At 37.6% G+C, this 16,503-nt stretch overlaps 1 protein-coding gene across 1 annotated transcript in view; it reads right to left on the bottom strand.

Annotated features, from left to right (window-relative positions):
* Positions 1-454: 454 nt before the first annotated feature.
* Positions 455-16,503, bottom strand: part of LOC125262741 (reticulon-4 receptor-like 1) — a 130,380-nt gene continuing 114,331 nt past the window's right edge. The window contains exons 2-3 of the mRNA XM_048181618.1: positions 5,248-5,699; positions 455-2,785 (exon numbers count right to left, since the gene is read on the bottom strand). Coding sequence (XP_048037575.1) covers positions 1,901-2,785; positions 5,248-5,699 — 1,337 coding nt within the window. The 3' untranslated portion in view covers positions 455-1,900. The remainder of the gene's footprint in view (positions 2,786-5,247; positions 5,700-16,503) is intronic.

The following is a 16,503-nucleotide window of genomic DNA, read 5'->3' as shown; positions in this document are numbered from 1 at the left end:
GCAGCAGAGGTCAGAGATGGTGAGTGACAGACATGTTTTTCTATGGCTTGCAAGGATAAATCTGGATTGCAAGGATTATTACCTCAGAATTTGCGTTGGCTTTCTATATGAAGCTGTTCAGTGTGTACTCCTAAAACCTGGATGAGAATTGGCATTTTTGGGTTATGGTTTCCCTCTGGAGTTTCTAATGGGTTTTCAGAAGGTGGTTTTTGATTTATGAGTAAAATAAACCCTGTGGGTATACCATTATATTTGTCACATTTTATTATAAATTATATATATATATATATATATATATATATATATATATATATATATATATATATATATACTTGGTTTGAAAAGGTTTATATACACTGTAAAAAAAGAAATGTTGGTTTAACTTAAAAAAACAAAGTAAGTTACCTGGTTGCCTTAATTTTGAGTTCATTAAAATTAAAAATTTGAGTTAATACAATGAAGGTGATTGGTTTAATCAACAGAAACTCAAAATATTAGGTTATCTGAACCACATCAATTAAGTTGATTTGACCAAAGAAAAAAATGTTAAAATCATGAAAATAATTATTTACAGTGATAGATGGTAGCACAGCATCTGCTCTTTTCCTTATTAGTGCTATTTATAAAGTATATCATCAAGAAAGTCTAAATGTTTGATTTGTAAATCAAAAACTGCTATTCCAGAAACCCATAGGAACTTCCTGAGGGAATCTATGGCGAATTAGTCTTCCAGGTTAGCCCCAACGTCATAAATCTGCACAGCTCTATTTCCCCCTTTGTGAGACATTTCATTTTCCCAAACTGTGTCATATGCAGATATTAATGTAGTGTTGTTGTTTCCCTTCTAGGTTAGCACATTATTGCAACTGAGTAAGAGATAACACATGATGCTTTTTGCATGAGCTCCACTTGACCTTTCCATGTCTTAACTTTTTCCTTCCAGTTTTTATGCAAAATACTATCTTAAGGGCACAATCAACGAATAACAACACACACAAACCCAGAGTCATCCCATAATCCTTCATAAACTCTACTTTTTCCTCTCACTGACCTTGAAGAACGCCAGCATAGCAGCTTCAGAACAGTAGAATGTGAGTGCTAATTCACATTGCGACAACAAACAACAACTTTTGTTTTTTTTTGTTTTTTTGGATTAGCGTGCTAACACTGTTAGCATTTATTGGGCCTGTGTGAATGAACTGTGCGAATATTGCACATGCAACCATTTTTCTTATATATATATATAAATATATTAAAAACAACCTCATAAGTAACACAATCCCTCTCCTGTGTGCTTAGCTTTAATTTTTATCTTATCAGGTGCTAAAGGTGTTAACAACAACCCTCCCACAGAAACCGCTGAGATGCTAATGCATTAGCGCAGCAGTTCCATGTGCATTTGTGAAAATAGTCTGTTTATGTATTTCTCTCACACTTTCCCCCCCTCTGGGCTGCAGCCTGTGTTCAGGTCGAAGGTCAGGACAAGGATTCGGAGGTTTTAATGTTGGTAACCTTGACCACAAAGAGCTGCTAATTATTCTGTAGAGGTGTGATGTACAACCGAATGTAGTTAACAAATGTACTTTTTTTTTTTTTTTACTGAGTATGCCCTGATCTATCGCCAGCAACAAGAAATGGTGTAAAAATGGTGATGATCGAGGAGTAGTCCATTTAGTGTCCCGTCTCTTGCCCACAAACCCCAGAGTGTCTTCGCATCTCCGGTTTAATTCCAGGCCTGTAACTTTGCACAAGTCCTCTGTCCCTCAAAAGGGGCTCGCCAACGTACACATGTACACATGAACACACACACACACACATTCGCACACTGAAGTGTAGGAGCCAGAGTAGACAGAGGGCTGAGTTTTTTTCGGTAAAACCATTTGTAGAGGCTTCCACAGGCTCAGCGGAAAATAAGGGCAGTGAGACACGCCAATAAGTAAAGAGGGATGATGAAACAAGGTGCCAAGAGGGACACCGCCCTGCTGTTCGAGCTTAGCACACCACTAGGGGGCCCCACCGAAGTCTGTGGGTTGCACTTGTTCTTTCGTCTCGGTTTTGACCGGTCATATTTGTCTTCCGATTCCTTGTTGGCTAACTCCTTTTGGTTATACACCTCGTTCTGACCGTTGCCCTTGCGGCTGCGATGCCTCGTGCAGTTCCTGTTGCGTCCCGACTTGGGCGGTCGAGGGAGTGGCGACGGGGAGGTGGGGTAGTATTGATCCTGATGTGGCAGGTGAGGTTGATGATGACGATTATGTGATCGGTGATGATGATCTTTCTTCAGCGACACCCCCACGTCCCCCTGGCTGCTGGATTTGCTCTGGTGGAGCGACTCCGAGCCCGTACAGGAAGGTAGCTCTTCTTTTGTCAGCCGTTTCAGATCCTTTCCCGCCAGCTCCGGTGGAGCCAAGCATATTAATGAGGAGGTGGAGCCACGGAAGCGCCGCAGCCAATCCCAGAGCGGCACGGCTTTGCAGTCGCACTCCCAAGGGTTGTCATTGAGACGGAGATACTCCAGCGCCGGCAGCTGAACCAAGCTCTCGGCTGGCAGCTCAGGTAAGGAGTTGTTGAACAGGTAGAGCGTCGTCAGGCGCCGCAGGTCGTGGAAAGCCTGTTTGTGAACCCACTGGAGCCGGTTTTGATGCAACAGCAAGCGATCGAGGGCCCCTAGACCACGGAAAGTGTTCTGGTGGAGGCTCCACAGCCGATTTCCATGCAGAAATAGATGGCTGAGATTCAGCAGATCAATGAACATGTCATCCTCAAGAAACTCCAGCTGGTTGTTCTGCAGAATGCCAGATAAACACCAACAGTCAGTAGCAGTAGCAAAAAAACAAGTCACAGATATGAATATACAAAGCAACAGTGTTAGTTCTGTTTTTGTCTTTTGATGAAGTGTCCTGTTCAATTTAGTCAATCTTTCATCTTGTCTTTAGCCTGTTTACAAAAACAGCTCAAATTATAATTGGATTGTTTGAATGAGAAAACACTTAGTGCATTGTTAATGTCTCACAGCATTATTAGTTTCTCATCATATTTTAACATTATAATTTCGTTTAAAATGGTTCAATTATCATATTTATTGTCTTTTTTTTTTGTTATCGTCTGTGAAATTAAAAAAAAAAAAAAAGTTTTTGTTGTTGATGAGATTAGATGATGTTGATAAGATTAAAACCGCAAAACATCTTGAGAAAAACACCAAATCAAATCATGCGAATGCTTCCTCTTCATAAAGGCAGTTCAAAGATGACTATGTATTAGATATATTAGATTTTCCCTTCTCATTTATATTTTTGTTATAAAAATCTTTCTGACAATCCAAAGTGCCTTCAATGCATTGTGTTCTCAGGACATAGTGTATTAAGGTTAAGTATATTTAAAGAGTATGTGTGAATTCCTTACCTTTGCATTTGTATTAATGATCTCAAGGGGTCAGCAAATTTAGACATGCACGATGGTACAATATTTTAATGGGTTGACACATGAGCGATAAGAATGAAAGTGATTAATATTGTGAATTTATTTTATCTAATTGTTTATTCGCATATGTATGCCAAACAACCCCTCACAGTAATCCTTCCTCATCAGTATGCCTCTTTTTTAAAGGTTTTGAACAATATGAGAAGTTAAACACTGTGAAATTGGGACGAAACAAGCGGAAAGCACCGGAAGGTACTGTACAGTTTTATCTGCTTTTCTTGACACATTTTGCTTCCAGAGTAGAATTTTTTTCTATATTATATATTTTTTTTAATTAAACCTCAGCCAGTTAAATAATAGATGTGAAATGCATTCTAAAATATATGTATGGCACTTTCAGATCAAACATTTTGGATTATATCTTTATTATTCGATACTGTTTTTGTACTATGCAAACCTTTTTCAGAAAGGGAGATTAACTGAAATACCCATAACATTATGCATATGAATATCCTTATGAAACCTCACGAAAGGTCAGAAACGCTCAACCTTAAACACAAATCAAATTCCAAGAGCTGTGTGTCTGTAATGTTCTTTGCCCCTGAAGAGTATGTTACCTTTTTGACATTTTCATTAGAACGAAATATTGTCTCTGGTCATCGTTTTAGTGCAGCACTTTTTGCTGCCAAGGCTGATATTGAACATTTTGAGCAGATCTTATCTAGATTTATTTGGAAAGTCAGATGATTCCTTAGCAACAGTTCAAACCAGGAGCACTTCCAGTCTAAAATATATATATATATATATATATATATCCATTCAAGAGGGCATTTTTACTTTCTTAAATATGGTATTGTATCCAGTCAGATTTCTTAAAGTGTCAGCACAAATGTGCCAAGCCAAGCGTCTTATAAATTCACACTCAATTTGGCTGAGGAGGACCTAAATATGATATATTTACACAGAATGTCAGACCTAGCAGAACAGACACATTAATATCACAGGAAACTCGGGAATCTTAAATGGTAACTTTCAGTTCCATTGATTCTCGAGTGTTCTCTATAGACGAGTCATTCTATGACATGGTGCCATTTCCAGTTTTACATGGACATTTGTCTTATTTTAAACATTCTATGTGTTTAAGTGTTAATAAATTGCTATGTGCCATCTTAGTCCACTTTAGATTAGGGAACGCATATTCACTATTAACTAGTTGCTTTGCATATTACTAGCATATTGGCTGTTTATTAGTATTTATAAAGCACATATTAATGCCTTATTCTGCATGACCATATTTTACATCCATTTAAAGGGACAGTTCACCCAAGAAGGAAATTTACTCACCCTCAAGTTGTTCCAAACCTGTATGATTTTTTTTTTTTCTTGTGCTGAACAGAATAAAGAAATTCATACAGGTTTGGAACAAATTGAGGGTGAGTAAATGATGACAGAATTTTAATATTTGGGTGAACTATCCCTTTAACCCTATCCCATACCCAAACTAAACCACTACAACAACTATCTTACTGTCAAAATATAATTATGCTTTTTAAAAAATGTTACATGGCTTGATTTTAAGTGTCAGAATTTATAAAAATGTATATTAAAGTTTACATTGCAAGTATGGTGAGGAGAAACAGGTGTTGTGAGTTGTCAAAAAAGGCATCCTCATGAAGAAAAATAGTAGCACATAGTTAATGTTGGCATCAGCTATTCCAGCTAGTTTTACATATCTACTGTATAAGAGGGACATAAATGGCACCTGTTTTTAAAATGACCCAGATCTATTTTTACAAATGTTAGTAAGACATTGAGAGTGACACCTACCTGTAAATAGAGGTACTGCAGGTTGTGCAGCCCTTCAAATAAACCAGCGGGCAGAGTGATTAGGCCACAGTGGTAGAGGTGCAGAGCATGGAGTCGGGTCAGGCCCTGAAAAGTGTCCGAAGCCAAAGAGTGGAGGTGTTTGTTGTCCCCCAGATCGAGCTCCTCCAGGCGGGTGAAGCCCATGAATGTGGAGGGCTGGATGTATGATATATTGTTGGAGTAGAGCCAAAGCATGACGGTGGTTGGGCTGAAATGGCCCTGCAGCAGTCGCTGGATCTTGTTGTTTTGCAGAAAGACGCGCTCGCTCTGGGCCGGGATTCCCTCTGGAACCACCAGGAAGTTGTGAGCCTGGCAACTCACCGTGCTGGGAGAGTCGTAGCAGATGCAGTGACGCGGACACGCCTGGGTCAACTCTAAACCACACAGCACCAGGAGAAACTCCAGACCACAGCCTACAGAAAGATAGAAAAAAAAAAAAATCAGGTTAAAAACCTTGGAAAAGTATGAATTTCCAAACTAGTTTAGTGCAGATTAGTGTTGTTCTAACTGATGGACCTTCAGCAAATATCAAGTCAAGTCAACTTTATTTATATAGTGCTTTATACAATACAGATTGTTGTCAAAGCAGCTTTACAGTGATAACAGGAAAATGATTCAATGATGCAAACAGAGTTCATTTTGACTGTACAAAATCCTTTATCACTGAAGCACATTTTGATGGATTGTGACAGTTTGAAATCTGTTAGAGCTCTTTTTTTTCTGTTGACTTTTATGAAAAGATTTTTAATAAAGTAAGGACTGATTTAGTTTTAGATTAAGAATATCTATCTAAGATCACATTTAAAAACCTCATTGAATTTTTTTTCCTTTAAAAAAAAAAAAAAAATCTTGTTCTCACAATGAATATAGCCGAGGTAGCTCGCATGACCTAAAAAAAGGGCACTCCCCTACCAAAAAAAAAAAAACAAAACTCACGGGCTATATGAAGGACTGAGAATAACAGGGTCTTTATCACCCTTCCGTCGTCTCAACGTTAAGTCGTCTCACCCGACAACCGTGACAATCTCCTTCTAGTGCCGCTCATGCAGGCTCAGCTCAGGTGCCGGTCGCGTGCAGCGCTGCAGCCATGTAAGCAGAGTTTACCCTTCCCCTACTGACTTTCACTTTCGGACGGGTGCCCGAATATGGAAGTGAATGAGGCTTAGCGATTTTTTTTTTTTTTTTTTTTTTTTTTTGGGCAGTTGCCCGGGCAACCTGAGCAACCCCCCTGTGCACGTCCCTGCTTTCCGTTCATCACAGAATCCTGAAAAATATGTATTATGGTTTCCACAAAAATATGAAGCAGCACAACTGTTTTCAACATTTATAATAATAAGAAATGTTTACTGAGCACCAAATCAGCATATTATAATGATTTCTGAAGGATCGTGTGACACTGAAGACTGGATGCTGAAAATTCAGCTTTGTCATCACAGGAATTAATTAAATTTAGAATGATATTAAAATAGAAACAGTTAGCCTGTTTTAAATTGTAGTAATATTTCATAATATTACTATTTTCACTGTATTTTTTATCAAATAAATGCAGCCTTGGTGAGCAGAAGAGACTTCTTTCAAAAAAAAAAATTTGACCGGTATGGTCAGGGTGTGTGTATGTGTGTTGCAGTATATTATATACACACTTATAGACATATATAAATATACATTATGTCAACCCCTGGTCCAACCTTACGTGTGACTGGACTTTACACAGTAAATAGTACAAATGGAAAAATAATCAGAAAGAGCATGTGATATTTACAGTATATAGGTACAATTTCCACCTCTATCTATAGCCATCTCTGAATATATCTGACCCACAAGGCTGAACTTTAAAAGCAGAAAATCAATGTTAAAGGTTTCAGAGGAGTTAAATGCAGGCACACATCTTTGTGTGTGCATGCAACAGATCAGAACGAAAACCTACTTGAAAGAAAAAACACGCATGTCAAGAGGGAAAAAGTGAGAGAGAGAAAGGGAAGGAATAAGAAGAATACATGATAAAGCCATGAGGATGAGGTTGCGACGAAGGGCGTGTTGTATAAGTGAACGTTAGTGGCTCAGCATTGATTCGCCTTTTTGATGTCGAATTGAAATGGGAATGAGAGAGAGAGAGAGGTTTCGAGGTGCACCGCAGTGGGAAGAGTTTTGAGGAAGAGATGGAATGTGTGAGTCATTTCGGATGCACAAGAACTAAAAGGATCAGTTCTCTAAGAGAGACAGAGAGAGATTGATATTGACAGAGACAGTAAACTCGTGCAGAGAGCTGAGTGATGTGGCATAACACAGGGTGTTCTGACACTGATATGAAACATTACTATTCTCTCACACATTCTCAGCAGTAGGAAGCGTGACAGGATAACCACATGTAGTGTTAAAAAGACCGTTCACCCAAAAATGAAAATTCTGTCATCATTATTTACGCATCCTTACGTTGTTCCAAATCGGTGACTTACGTTCTTCCGTGAAACACAAAAGGAGAAGTTTGGTAGAATTATTCTAGTCAATAAAATGAAGGAACACTGAGGCTTTCAAGCTTAAAAAACACCATAAAATCATCATAAAAACGGTTAATACAATTTGCGCACTATAATTCAGGTCTTCTGAAGCCAAGCAAAGTAATTGACTCTTAATCGTCCCCCCAGTGGGCCGTTAACCAGACTTAGAATGAGAACTCAAAAATCAGATCAGTGTGATTCATGAAACAAATCATTCAGACCAGTTCTGCAAAGTGGATTGATCTATTTATTATAAAGAATAAAAAGAATGATCCGTGAATGTTCTTTCATGAATGCGCCAAGGAGAACTTTTAAGTGATTTTGAGTGAATAATGACACAATTTTGTTTATTAGCAATTAATTTTACAACTTTTCCAAGTCTTCTGAAGACACATAATTCAGAAAGACCACTTTTGTAATGCATTTATGGTGTTTTATTGTCCTTTTTATAGCTTGAAAGCCTCAGTAAAAGAGCGTCCATCTTAATTCTTCAGAATTCATTCTTCTTTTTGTGTGCAACAGAAGACAGAAAGAAAGTCATACAACTCTGGAACGACACGAGGGTGAGTAAAATAGTTTTCATCTTTTAAATTGTTTAGGAGCGTTGTCGGGTCGTTATATTCCAAATGCTTGTGTTTGTACATGCTTTGACATACATACATGTGTTTTTTTAAGATTACACTGATCTCCTCGGTCCACACAAACTTGACAGATGACCTTTTCCAAGCAAGCTTTGTTTCAAATAGCACCCGATGCCTAATGCAGCGTGAAATCTCACACAGCCTCGGATGACGCGTGTAATCCTTCGCATTTAAATGTTTGCTTTTCTGTTTGACACCAGGCTTTTTCCATGACTTTTTCCTCTCTCGAATGTTCACTTTGCTTTATCTTTATTACAGCAGTCCAACAACGTCAACAAAATTATACTCTTTGACCGATGAAATGAAGTGTATTCTTCTGAAAATGAATGCTGAATACACAGCTCTATTGCTGGCTGTATGAATTGAATTTGTCTGATAGGATTCTCTTTATTTGATTATGAAAATGGACTCGGGTCAAACCAGCGGGTATTACCATGCTGTATTGCACCTGAATAACTCTTCTAGACAGTGTGTCTCTTTATCTCATTCTATTGCTTCCTCGGCCTCAATTCGTGCACACACACGTACATACTCCACGTAATGCACAGGAAGGGCCGGCGAGCATGAATACGGTCGTTTAGAAGCGTTAGATTACTAACACTTAAATAAAAGGTCAAAGCACGTCTTCTTTTCCCCTGAAGCAAATGAAAATGTATTTTCGTATCAGTTCTGCAGGTTACAGAAAGGTTAAACAGCCCTGATTAAGGACCGCCTGACATCATAGCACCTACTGGCGAGAACTAGCATCTGTTAACTGTCCGGAAGAATTTCAAACTATTTTAATTTGACCCTCTGGGCAAAGATCATTATTTTTCTAGTAATGAAAGCTCAAGATTGGTTTGATTTGCTGAAAGCTGATAGTTATGTGCAATTCGTGATGAATTCATAGTTGAAATTGTTCTGAAGGTAATATTGTAATTGAAAGGCACATTTTTTTAATGGGTTTGTGCAAGTCAATTTTAATACTTCTTTTGTTCGGCAAAGACTTTGCTGAATTGGTCAAAGTGATATTTAAGACATTTATAATGTTTCAAAAGATTTCCATTTCAAATAAATGCTGTTCTTTCTATTAATCAAAGAAAAACCTAAAAAAAAAAAAAAAATGTCCACAAAAATATTAAGCCGTACAACTTATAAATACTATACAACTTTTATTAAAATAGAAAACAGTTCTTTTAAATTGTAATAATATTTTACAAAATTACTGTTTTTGTACCATTTGTACAAAATTTACTCTATTTTAATCAATTATCTTACCAAACCCAAACACACTGTAAACAAAAATAATTAATAATTGGTTTGAGTAGGACAAACTTAAAATAGTTCAGTCAAATGAACTTTTATGAGTATTAAGCACTTTCATTTTTCTTTCAAGTTCACAGAACGGATGCATTTTAAGTAAACTGAACTGTTTCATTGTTTTGAGTTGTCTGAACTAACTCCTTTTAATTTAGATGAACTTTTTTAACTGAAAGTTTAACTGAAACTGGGCTCGGATTTTTATTTCCCAGCATGCTTTGCCTATGGCACTCAAAAGGGAGAGTAAATTGTTTTTTTATGCAAGATTAAAGGTGCTCTAGATTATGTTTTTAAAATATGTAATATAAGTCTAAGGTGTCCCCTGAATGTGTCTGTGAAGTTTCAGATCAAAATACCCCATAGATTTTTTTTATTAATTTTTTTAACTGCCTATTTTGGGGCATCATTATAAACGCGCCGATTTTATGCTGCGGCCCCTTTAAATCCCGTGGTCCACGCCCACAGAGCTCGCGCTTGCCTTGAACAGTGCTTTAACAAAGTTTACACAGCTAATATAACCCTCAAAATGGATCTTTACAAAGTGTTCGTCATGCATGCGGCATGCATGCGTCGGATTATGTGAGTATTGTATACTGTTATATTGTTTACTTCTGATTTTGAATGAGTTTGATAGTGCTCCGTGGCTAACAGGCTAATGCTACTCTGTTGGAGAGATTTATAAAGAATTAAGTTGTGTTTATGCATTATACAGACTGCAAGTGTTTAAAAATGAAAATAGCAACGGCTCTCTTGTCTCCGTGAATACAGTAATAACCGATGGTAACTTTAACCACATTTAACAGTACATTAGCAACATGCTAACGAAACATTTAGAAAGACAGTTTACAAATATCACTAAAAATATCATGTTATCATGGATCATGTCAGTTATTATTGCTCCATCTGCCATTTTTCGCTATTGTTCTTGCTTGCTTACCTAGTCTGATGATTTGGTTGTGCACAGATCCAGACGTTAATACTGGCTGCCCTTGTCTAATGCCTTTTATAATGTTGGAAACGTGGGCTGGCATATGCAAATATTGGGGGCGTACATATTAATGATCCCGACTGTTACGTAACAGTCGGTGTTATGTTGAGATTCGCCTGTTCTTCGGAGGTCTTTTAAACAAATGAGATTTATATAAAAAGGAGGAAACAATGGAGTTTGAGACTCACTGTATGTCATTTCCATGTACTGAACTCTTGTTATTTAACAATGCCAAGATAAATTCAATTTTTCATTCGAGGGCACCTTTAATGTTAAGTGGGAGATTTAGTAGTGATTAATGTTTTGTTATGCTAATTCAGAAGAGTTTCTGTTAATGTGAGTTTGAGTTAGCATCATGGTGACAAGAGGTGGCTTGGTTTAAGATGTTAAATGCTTTATATTGCTACACTTATTCAGCAAGTGCTATACCATGTGATTGTTAACATGTTAAGAAATAGGCAAGTTAGCATTTTCTGAATTAGCTTGTTATAGCTAGCTAAGTTTATAAAATAAAAATCTTCACATTGAGGTTACATGAAAGTTTTAAGTTACATGTATAAATTAGTGTACTCAAACATTTCAAGTTAAGAACAATTAAAATGTATGAGTACAAAATAAAAATCTGCCAGTTCTGCTCACTTAAACTTTGAATTTCTCAAATTTGAGTTTTGCCAACTTATTCAGGTTTACAGTGCGTTTGAACGGTGTATAATAGTATAAAACGGAAACTATATATTGTTAAAAAAATGACTTGTGTGAGTGTGTGTTTTAGTTAGTTTAGGTTTATAAAGCAAACTGTTCAATCTACTAGCGTAGCATTGGCCTGCTAGCTATATTCTACACCAACGTTTAATTATGTCACAAAGTCATATGTCAGTGTTGCCGAGCATGTTAAATGCATCTTTTCACACTGATCATCACTAATCCTCTTCTTTTCATTTAATAACTCCATGACTTCATTTATCCCTTCTTCTTTAATGATCATGTAACTCCCTGTCTCTCTCTCACTTATGTCTTTTTGGCTGGATTTCAATTAGTTTCAGATCTAATTGGGTTGTTTTATCTGTCAGCATAGTGACTCTTTATGTATGTGGCTGTGTGCAATTGTGTACTTGTTTATTGTCTGTAGACTTGAATATGCACACAACAACCCACACACAAATCTTTAGCGCCCCCCCCCCCCTTTTTTTTTTGTATCCATTGTCCTTTGTTCTCATTTTTCATTCGCTCTTCTATAATGACCCTCTTTGATTTTCTCTCTTATCACATAACAGAGGCGGCAGAAATCCCTCCACATTCTGGGAGGCAGAGAAAAACCTTCCGGTCACCTCTCGCTCTGTTCCTATTCTCATTTTTCCCCCTCTGTCTCATACATTTGGATTATAACTCTGGTAGATAATAAGTGCATTAAATATATTATGATGTCTCTTCTCATTAGCAAGATCCAGCCACCGGGGCCTCTACCGGTTGGGCCCTAGCCATCAAAGTCACTGAGAAAATTTTCTTTTATTTCCACTGAGGATATTTCCTGTCACAGCGGAAATATTGTGTCATTATAAACTGTAAGAAGGCTCATGTGTAGAATTCAAATACTTGTCATTTAAATTGTCATTTAACCTGCATTTTCCATGTCCCTTGCATGTTCGTTTAATAAATACTTTGATTCATTTGCTTATGCATTTAGCTCCCAATGAGTATGTAGTGTACCAACACAATCTCATGGCAATTTGTAACTATTTCACATTTCGGCGAATTTGTGCCTAATTCGTGTGAATTCGTACGACCTCATTTGTACGTTTTCATACAGTCTGTTTATGCCCCAGGGGCGTTTATGTTTTGGGGTGGGGTTAGGGGTGGACCTTCATGCTTGCTTTTTCTAATAACTGTATGTTTTCGTACGATTCACATCGCCATTTCATTTTCAATTGTCTTTTGTCAATAGCGTATCGATGTATGAAGCACGGATCACACAGAGGTCATTTTAAAACCAGCTTTTGGTCAGTCAGCACGGTGAATTCATGAGACCAACTTGAAAATGTGCGAAATCTGTGTAGGGAACTTTTTTGCCCTCATGCGAAACTGCAAATTTCTCAGAGCAACAATAGGGTAAATGTTGACCGCACCCCCCTTAAAATCAAATTACTTCAACGAAATAGCAAAATAAAATGCAAATGCTGGGCTTTTAGTTAGAGTCCCCAAGGACTGATTGTATACTTAGTTTTGCTTAACACATTTTACCATGTTTTAAAGCATTCTGCAGATTTTGGGCTAAAATTAGCATAGAAAATGGCTGCTATATAAGTTAAACACATAATTAACTCAGGAACTGAGCTTAGTTTGTATTCCTCCTCATCTCAAGTGCGTCTGTCATTATGGATGTTATACATCAAACTACATTGTGTTTTTTTACCCCGCAGGAGGCAGGAATAAAAGAACAGAGAGTGGGTGTAGGCAGCGGTGACAGTCTGAATGAACAGCATGGGGAGAGTGGACACACACAAGCTGGGGTAATGTTGTGCAGAATGACAGAGAAAAGATCCACACTGCAATGAAAGACTACAGACTGGCAGAGAGAGGGCAGGAAGATTGAAATATCACAAAAGGGAGGATCTGTCTGTGTTTGTGGGTTGTACGGCACAAGGAGGTCTATAATAGGCAAGGCAAGGTGGTGCATGTCATTTGAAATGTAATTTGAAATTTAAATATTTGCTCGTGGGAACTTAGCAGAAAGGTATCAACCAATCGCCTGAGCTGTAAATGTCATGTGAATGTTGTAGTTACAGCTTCTAGCCAGCAGGGGTTAACTGGGTCATTCCAACCAGTCAAACAATGTCCTCTTGGTGTGGCTGCACACCTTCTCAGTAATGGATTGAGTAAACATCTCTGGACTCTGCCAGACCTGTCGAATTGGCCAAAAAATGAGAATGGGTCTCTGTCCGTGTGCCAGCGAGTATTGTTGTCTATTAAAATGTCCATGTCCCTCCATTTTAAAAACCACTCTATTTTTGTCTTGCTCTTTCTCCCACACACTGTCTGTGAACAACACAATAAAAAAAGATCGCTCCCATTACAATCAGCAAAACTGTGCAAAAGTGCACGATTGATTTTTGATGACTGACAGCTTTGTTGATTATAATGGGAGCGATTGAGTTTCATCACGTTGTGATGCACAGATGCTTGTAGTGTGGCAGGCAGACACTTTTTTTTTTCAATTACTATTTCTTTTCTTCCACATTTACAGTATAGATTCTTGAGAAAGCTCATATGGAACGTTTTACGGATAGAAACAACCAGGTCAGTTTGAAATTAAAGGGATAGTTCACCCCAAAAATTAAAGTTTTCCCATGATTTACTCACCCTCAAACCATCCTAGGTGTATATGACTATCTTCTTTTTGTAAGAAAAATATCCATATTTAAATCTTTACAAACTAAAATAACTAGCTTCCGGCAGACGGCCTAAGCAAATCGATTTATGCCAAAAGGGTAACCTCTGACATGATGCATTGATGAACGTGGAAGCGCAGAGGAAAGAGCAAACAAAACAATGGTTATGAATTTGAAGTCTAAAACGAGAATTTTTAAAGAGAGATATCAGAGGATTTGGTTATAAAAGAAGAGGAACTTGAGTTTGTTGCTCAGCCCTTTTTGTTTAAACCGCGAGAGGCGTCTAAGCTTACCCTCCTCCTACATCTAAGTCATACATCGCTTCAGAAGTTACTCTTTTGGCGCATGTCGATTTGCGTAGGCAGTCTGCCAGAAGCTAGTTATGTTAGTTTTAAATATGTATATTTTTCTTACAAAAAACATCACTTCGCTTCAGAAGGCATTTATTAACATGCTGGAGTCGTATGGTTTAATTTTATGATGGACTGATGCGCTTTTTTGGACTTCAAAATCAGGAGCGCCGTTTACTATTATCAAGCTTGGAAGAGCAAGGATATTTTTTAATAGGTTGTTTGCAATCACGTGGTTCTGGTGACGCGCGAAATTCCGGTGGAGGGCAAGCAGTGAAAATTAGAATGGAAGAGATGGGGAAAAGTCCTTTGTTTGCTTGTTTAGAAAGGTATAAACAGAAAATCACAACATATGTTGGACGCGATCCTTATGCTATGAAGAGGAGCGACTTTTCCCACTGAATTAAAAGACTTTCCTGCCATCGAGGAGATAGATATAGAGGATTTGAAGCTGCATCCTCACGCCGTGTTCAGTTCTAGTCTGGGTTTGTTTATATCGCTCTGCCTTTCTACTAGTGAAGTTAGAGCAGTATTTTTATTTTCTGTCGTGATTGTGAAAAATGTCGCCATTGTAGGTCATTTATGCTGAGTCGGGAATTGTAATAGGAACTCACGATATCGTTCGTGGAAAACAAATGGACGGTAATACAATTTTCGCCTTGGTTGAGAAGGTGAGGGAAGACGACTAGCAAATGTAATAATGTCACTAAATAAACCCATTGCCTTTCACTCAAAATAATCACATACTTTGCTTAGTTTTGTATTTGGTTTTTGTGTAATAATTAACATTATGTTTTAGAGTATGATCACTCGGCTTGTGAATGATTATAACTTGCACACAGCCACTTCAAAACTGTTCACGAGCTTCTATGGGTTTGATTTTGGTTGTCATTGGTTGAAATAAATACAAAAATACAGCGTGTCTGTGTCCTGAACGTGACGATCCGATTCTCCTCCGTGGTCATATGAGAAAGTGAATATTTACAAAAACAACATTTAAACTAGTTACATTTACACGCTTCCAACAAATAAATGGATCGACTTCTGTCAGCTTGTTGAACACATTTATTTTATTTGGACATTTTCTACCATAAGATGGCTGAAGCAGCAGCGCGTGACACTGTTCTCATGGTTACCAGATCAACATTGTGAACATACTACAAAACTGAAGTGAAAATACCAAATTATAATTAAATAGGATAAAATATCTTCTCCTCCCTGCAAACGATAGCATGAAGAATGTGAATATTTAACCAAGTCAAAAAAGTAAGCAAGTATCCATATTCATTTACGTTAAGTATCAGCAGACGCAAAACGCTATAAAAGGCAACAACTTTTAAAATTAAAAAACGAAATAAGTTATAAAAAACGGTATAAGTTATGTAAACGATATAAACACCTTATAGGTTCTCGATTTTATCGATTTGAGCAACCGTAAACGACGCAAAACATGCGAATTTTGAGTTTTTGATAGGATTCCCATATAGAAACATCACTCCCTGCCCTCCAGACTCATTCGCGCTGCTGCTGTGACGTCATGTGCAAACAACCTATATAACTGATTGTGTTCGTCTGAAAGAAGATAGTCATATACACCTATAATGGCTTGAGGGTGAGTAAATCATGGGATAATTTTCATTTTTGGGTTCCAGATATACTGTACTGTTGAAGGGGAGCAAAAGAAGTGATATAAGCAGCAATTTCTAAACAAATGTGAATGTGTGTGTATAGACATCTCTATAAATGTATATCTAGCACTAGTAATTTTATTTCTACAGTAACAATACAGCTTGATTCTTAGTGTTATATGGAATATTCCAAAATCATGCTATCACTGCAGTGAGGTAAATAAGTTGGTCAGATATCTTGTATTTTGTGAATGAATTGTCTATCATGTGCCCATGGAATCCTTCCATTGCACAAAAGGTTCTATATCAGGGGTCTCCAATCCTGCTCCTGGAGGGCCACTGTCCTGCAGAGTTCAGCTCCAACCCCAATTAAACACACCTGAACCAGCTAAACAAGATCTTACTAGGTGTACTAGAAGCTTCCAAT

The sequence above is a fragment of the Megalobrama amblycephala genome, linkage group LG2, assembly GCF_018812025.1.
Source record: "Megalobrama amblycephala isolate DHTTF-2021 linkage group LG2, ASM1881202v1, whole genome shotgun sequence".
Classification (NCBI taxonomy): domain Eukaryota; kingdom Metazoa; phylum Chordata; class Actinopteri; order Cypriniformes; family Xenocyprididae; genus Megalobrama; species Megalobrama amblycephala.
Note: the sequence above shows the minus strand (reverse complement) of the source record. Positions and strands in the feature narration are given on the sequence as shown.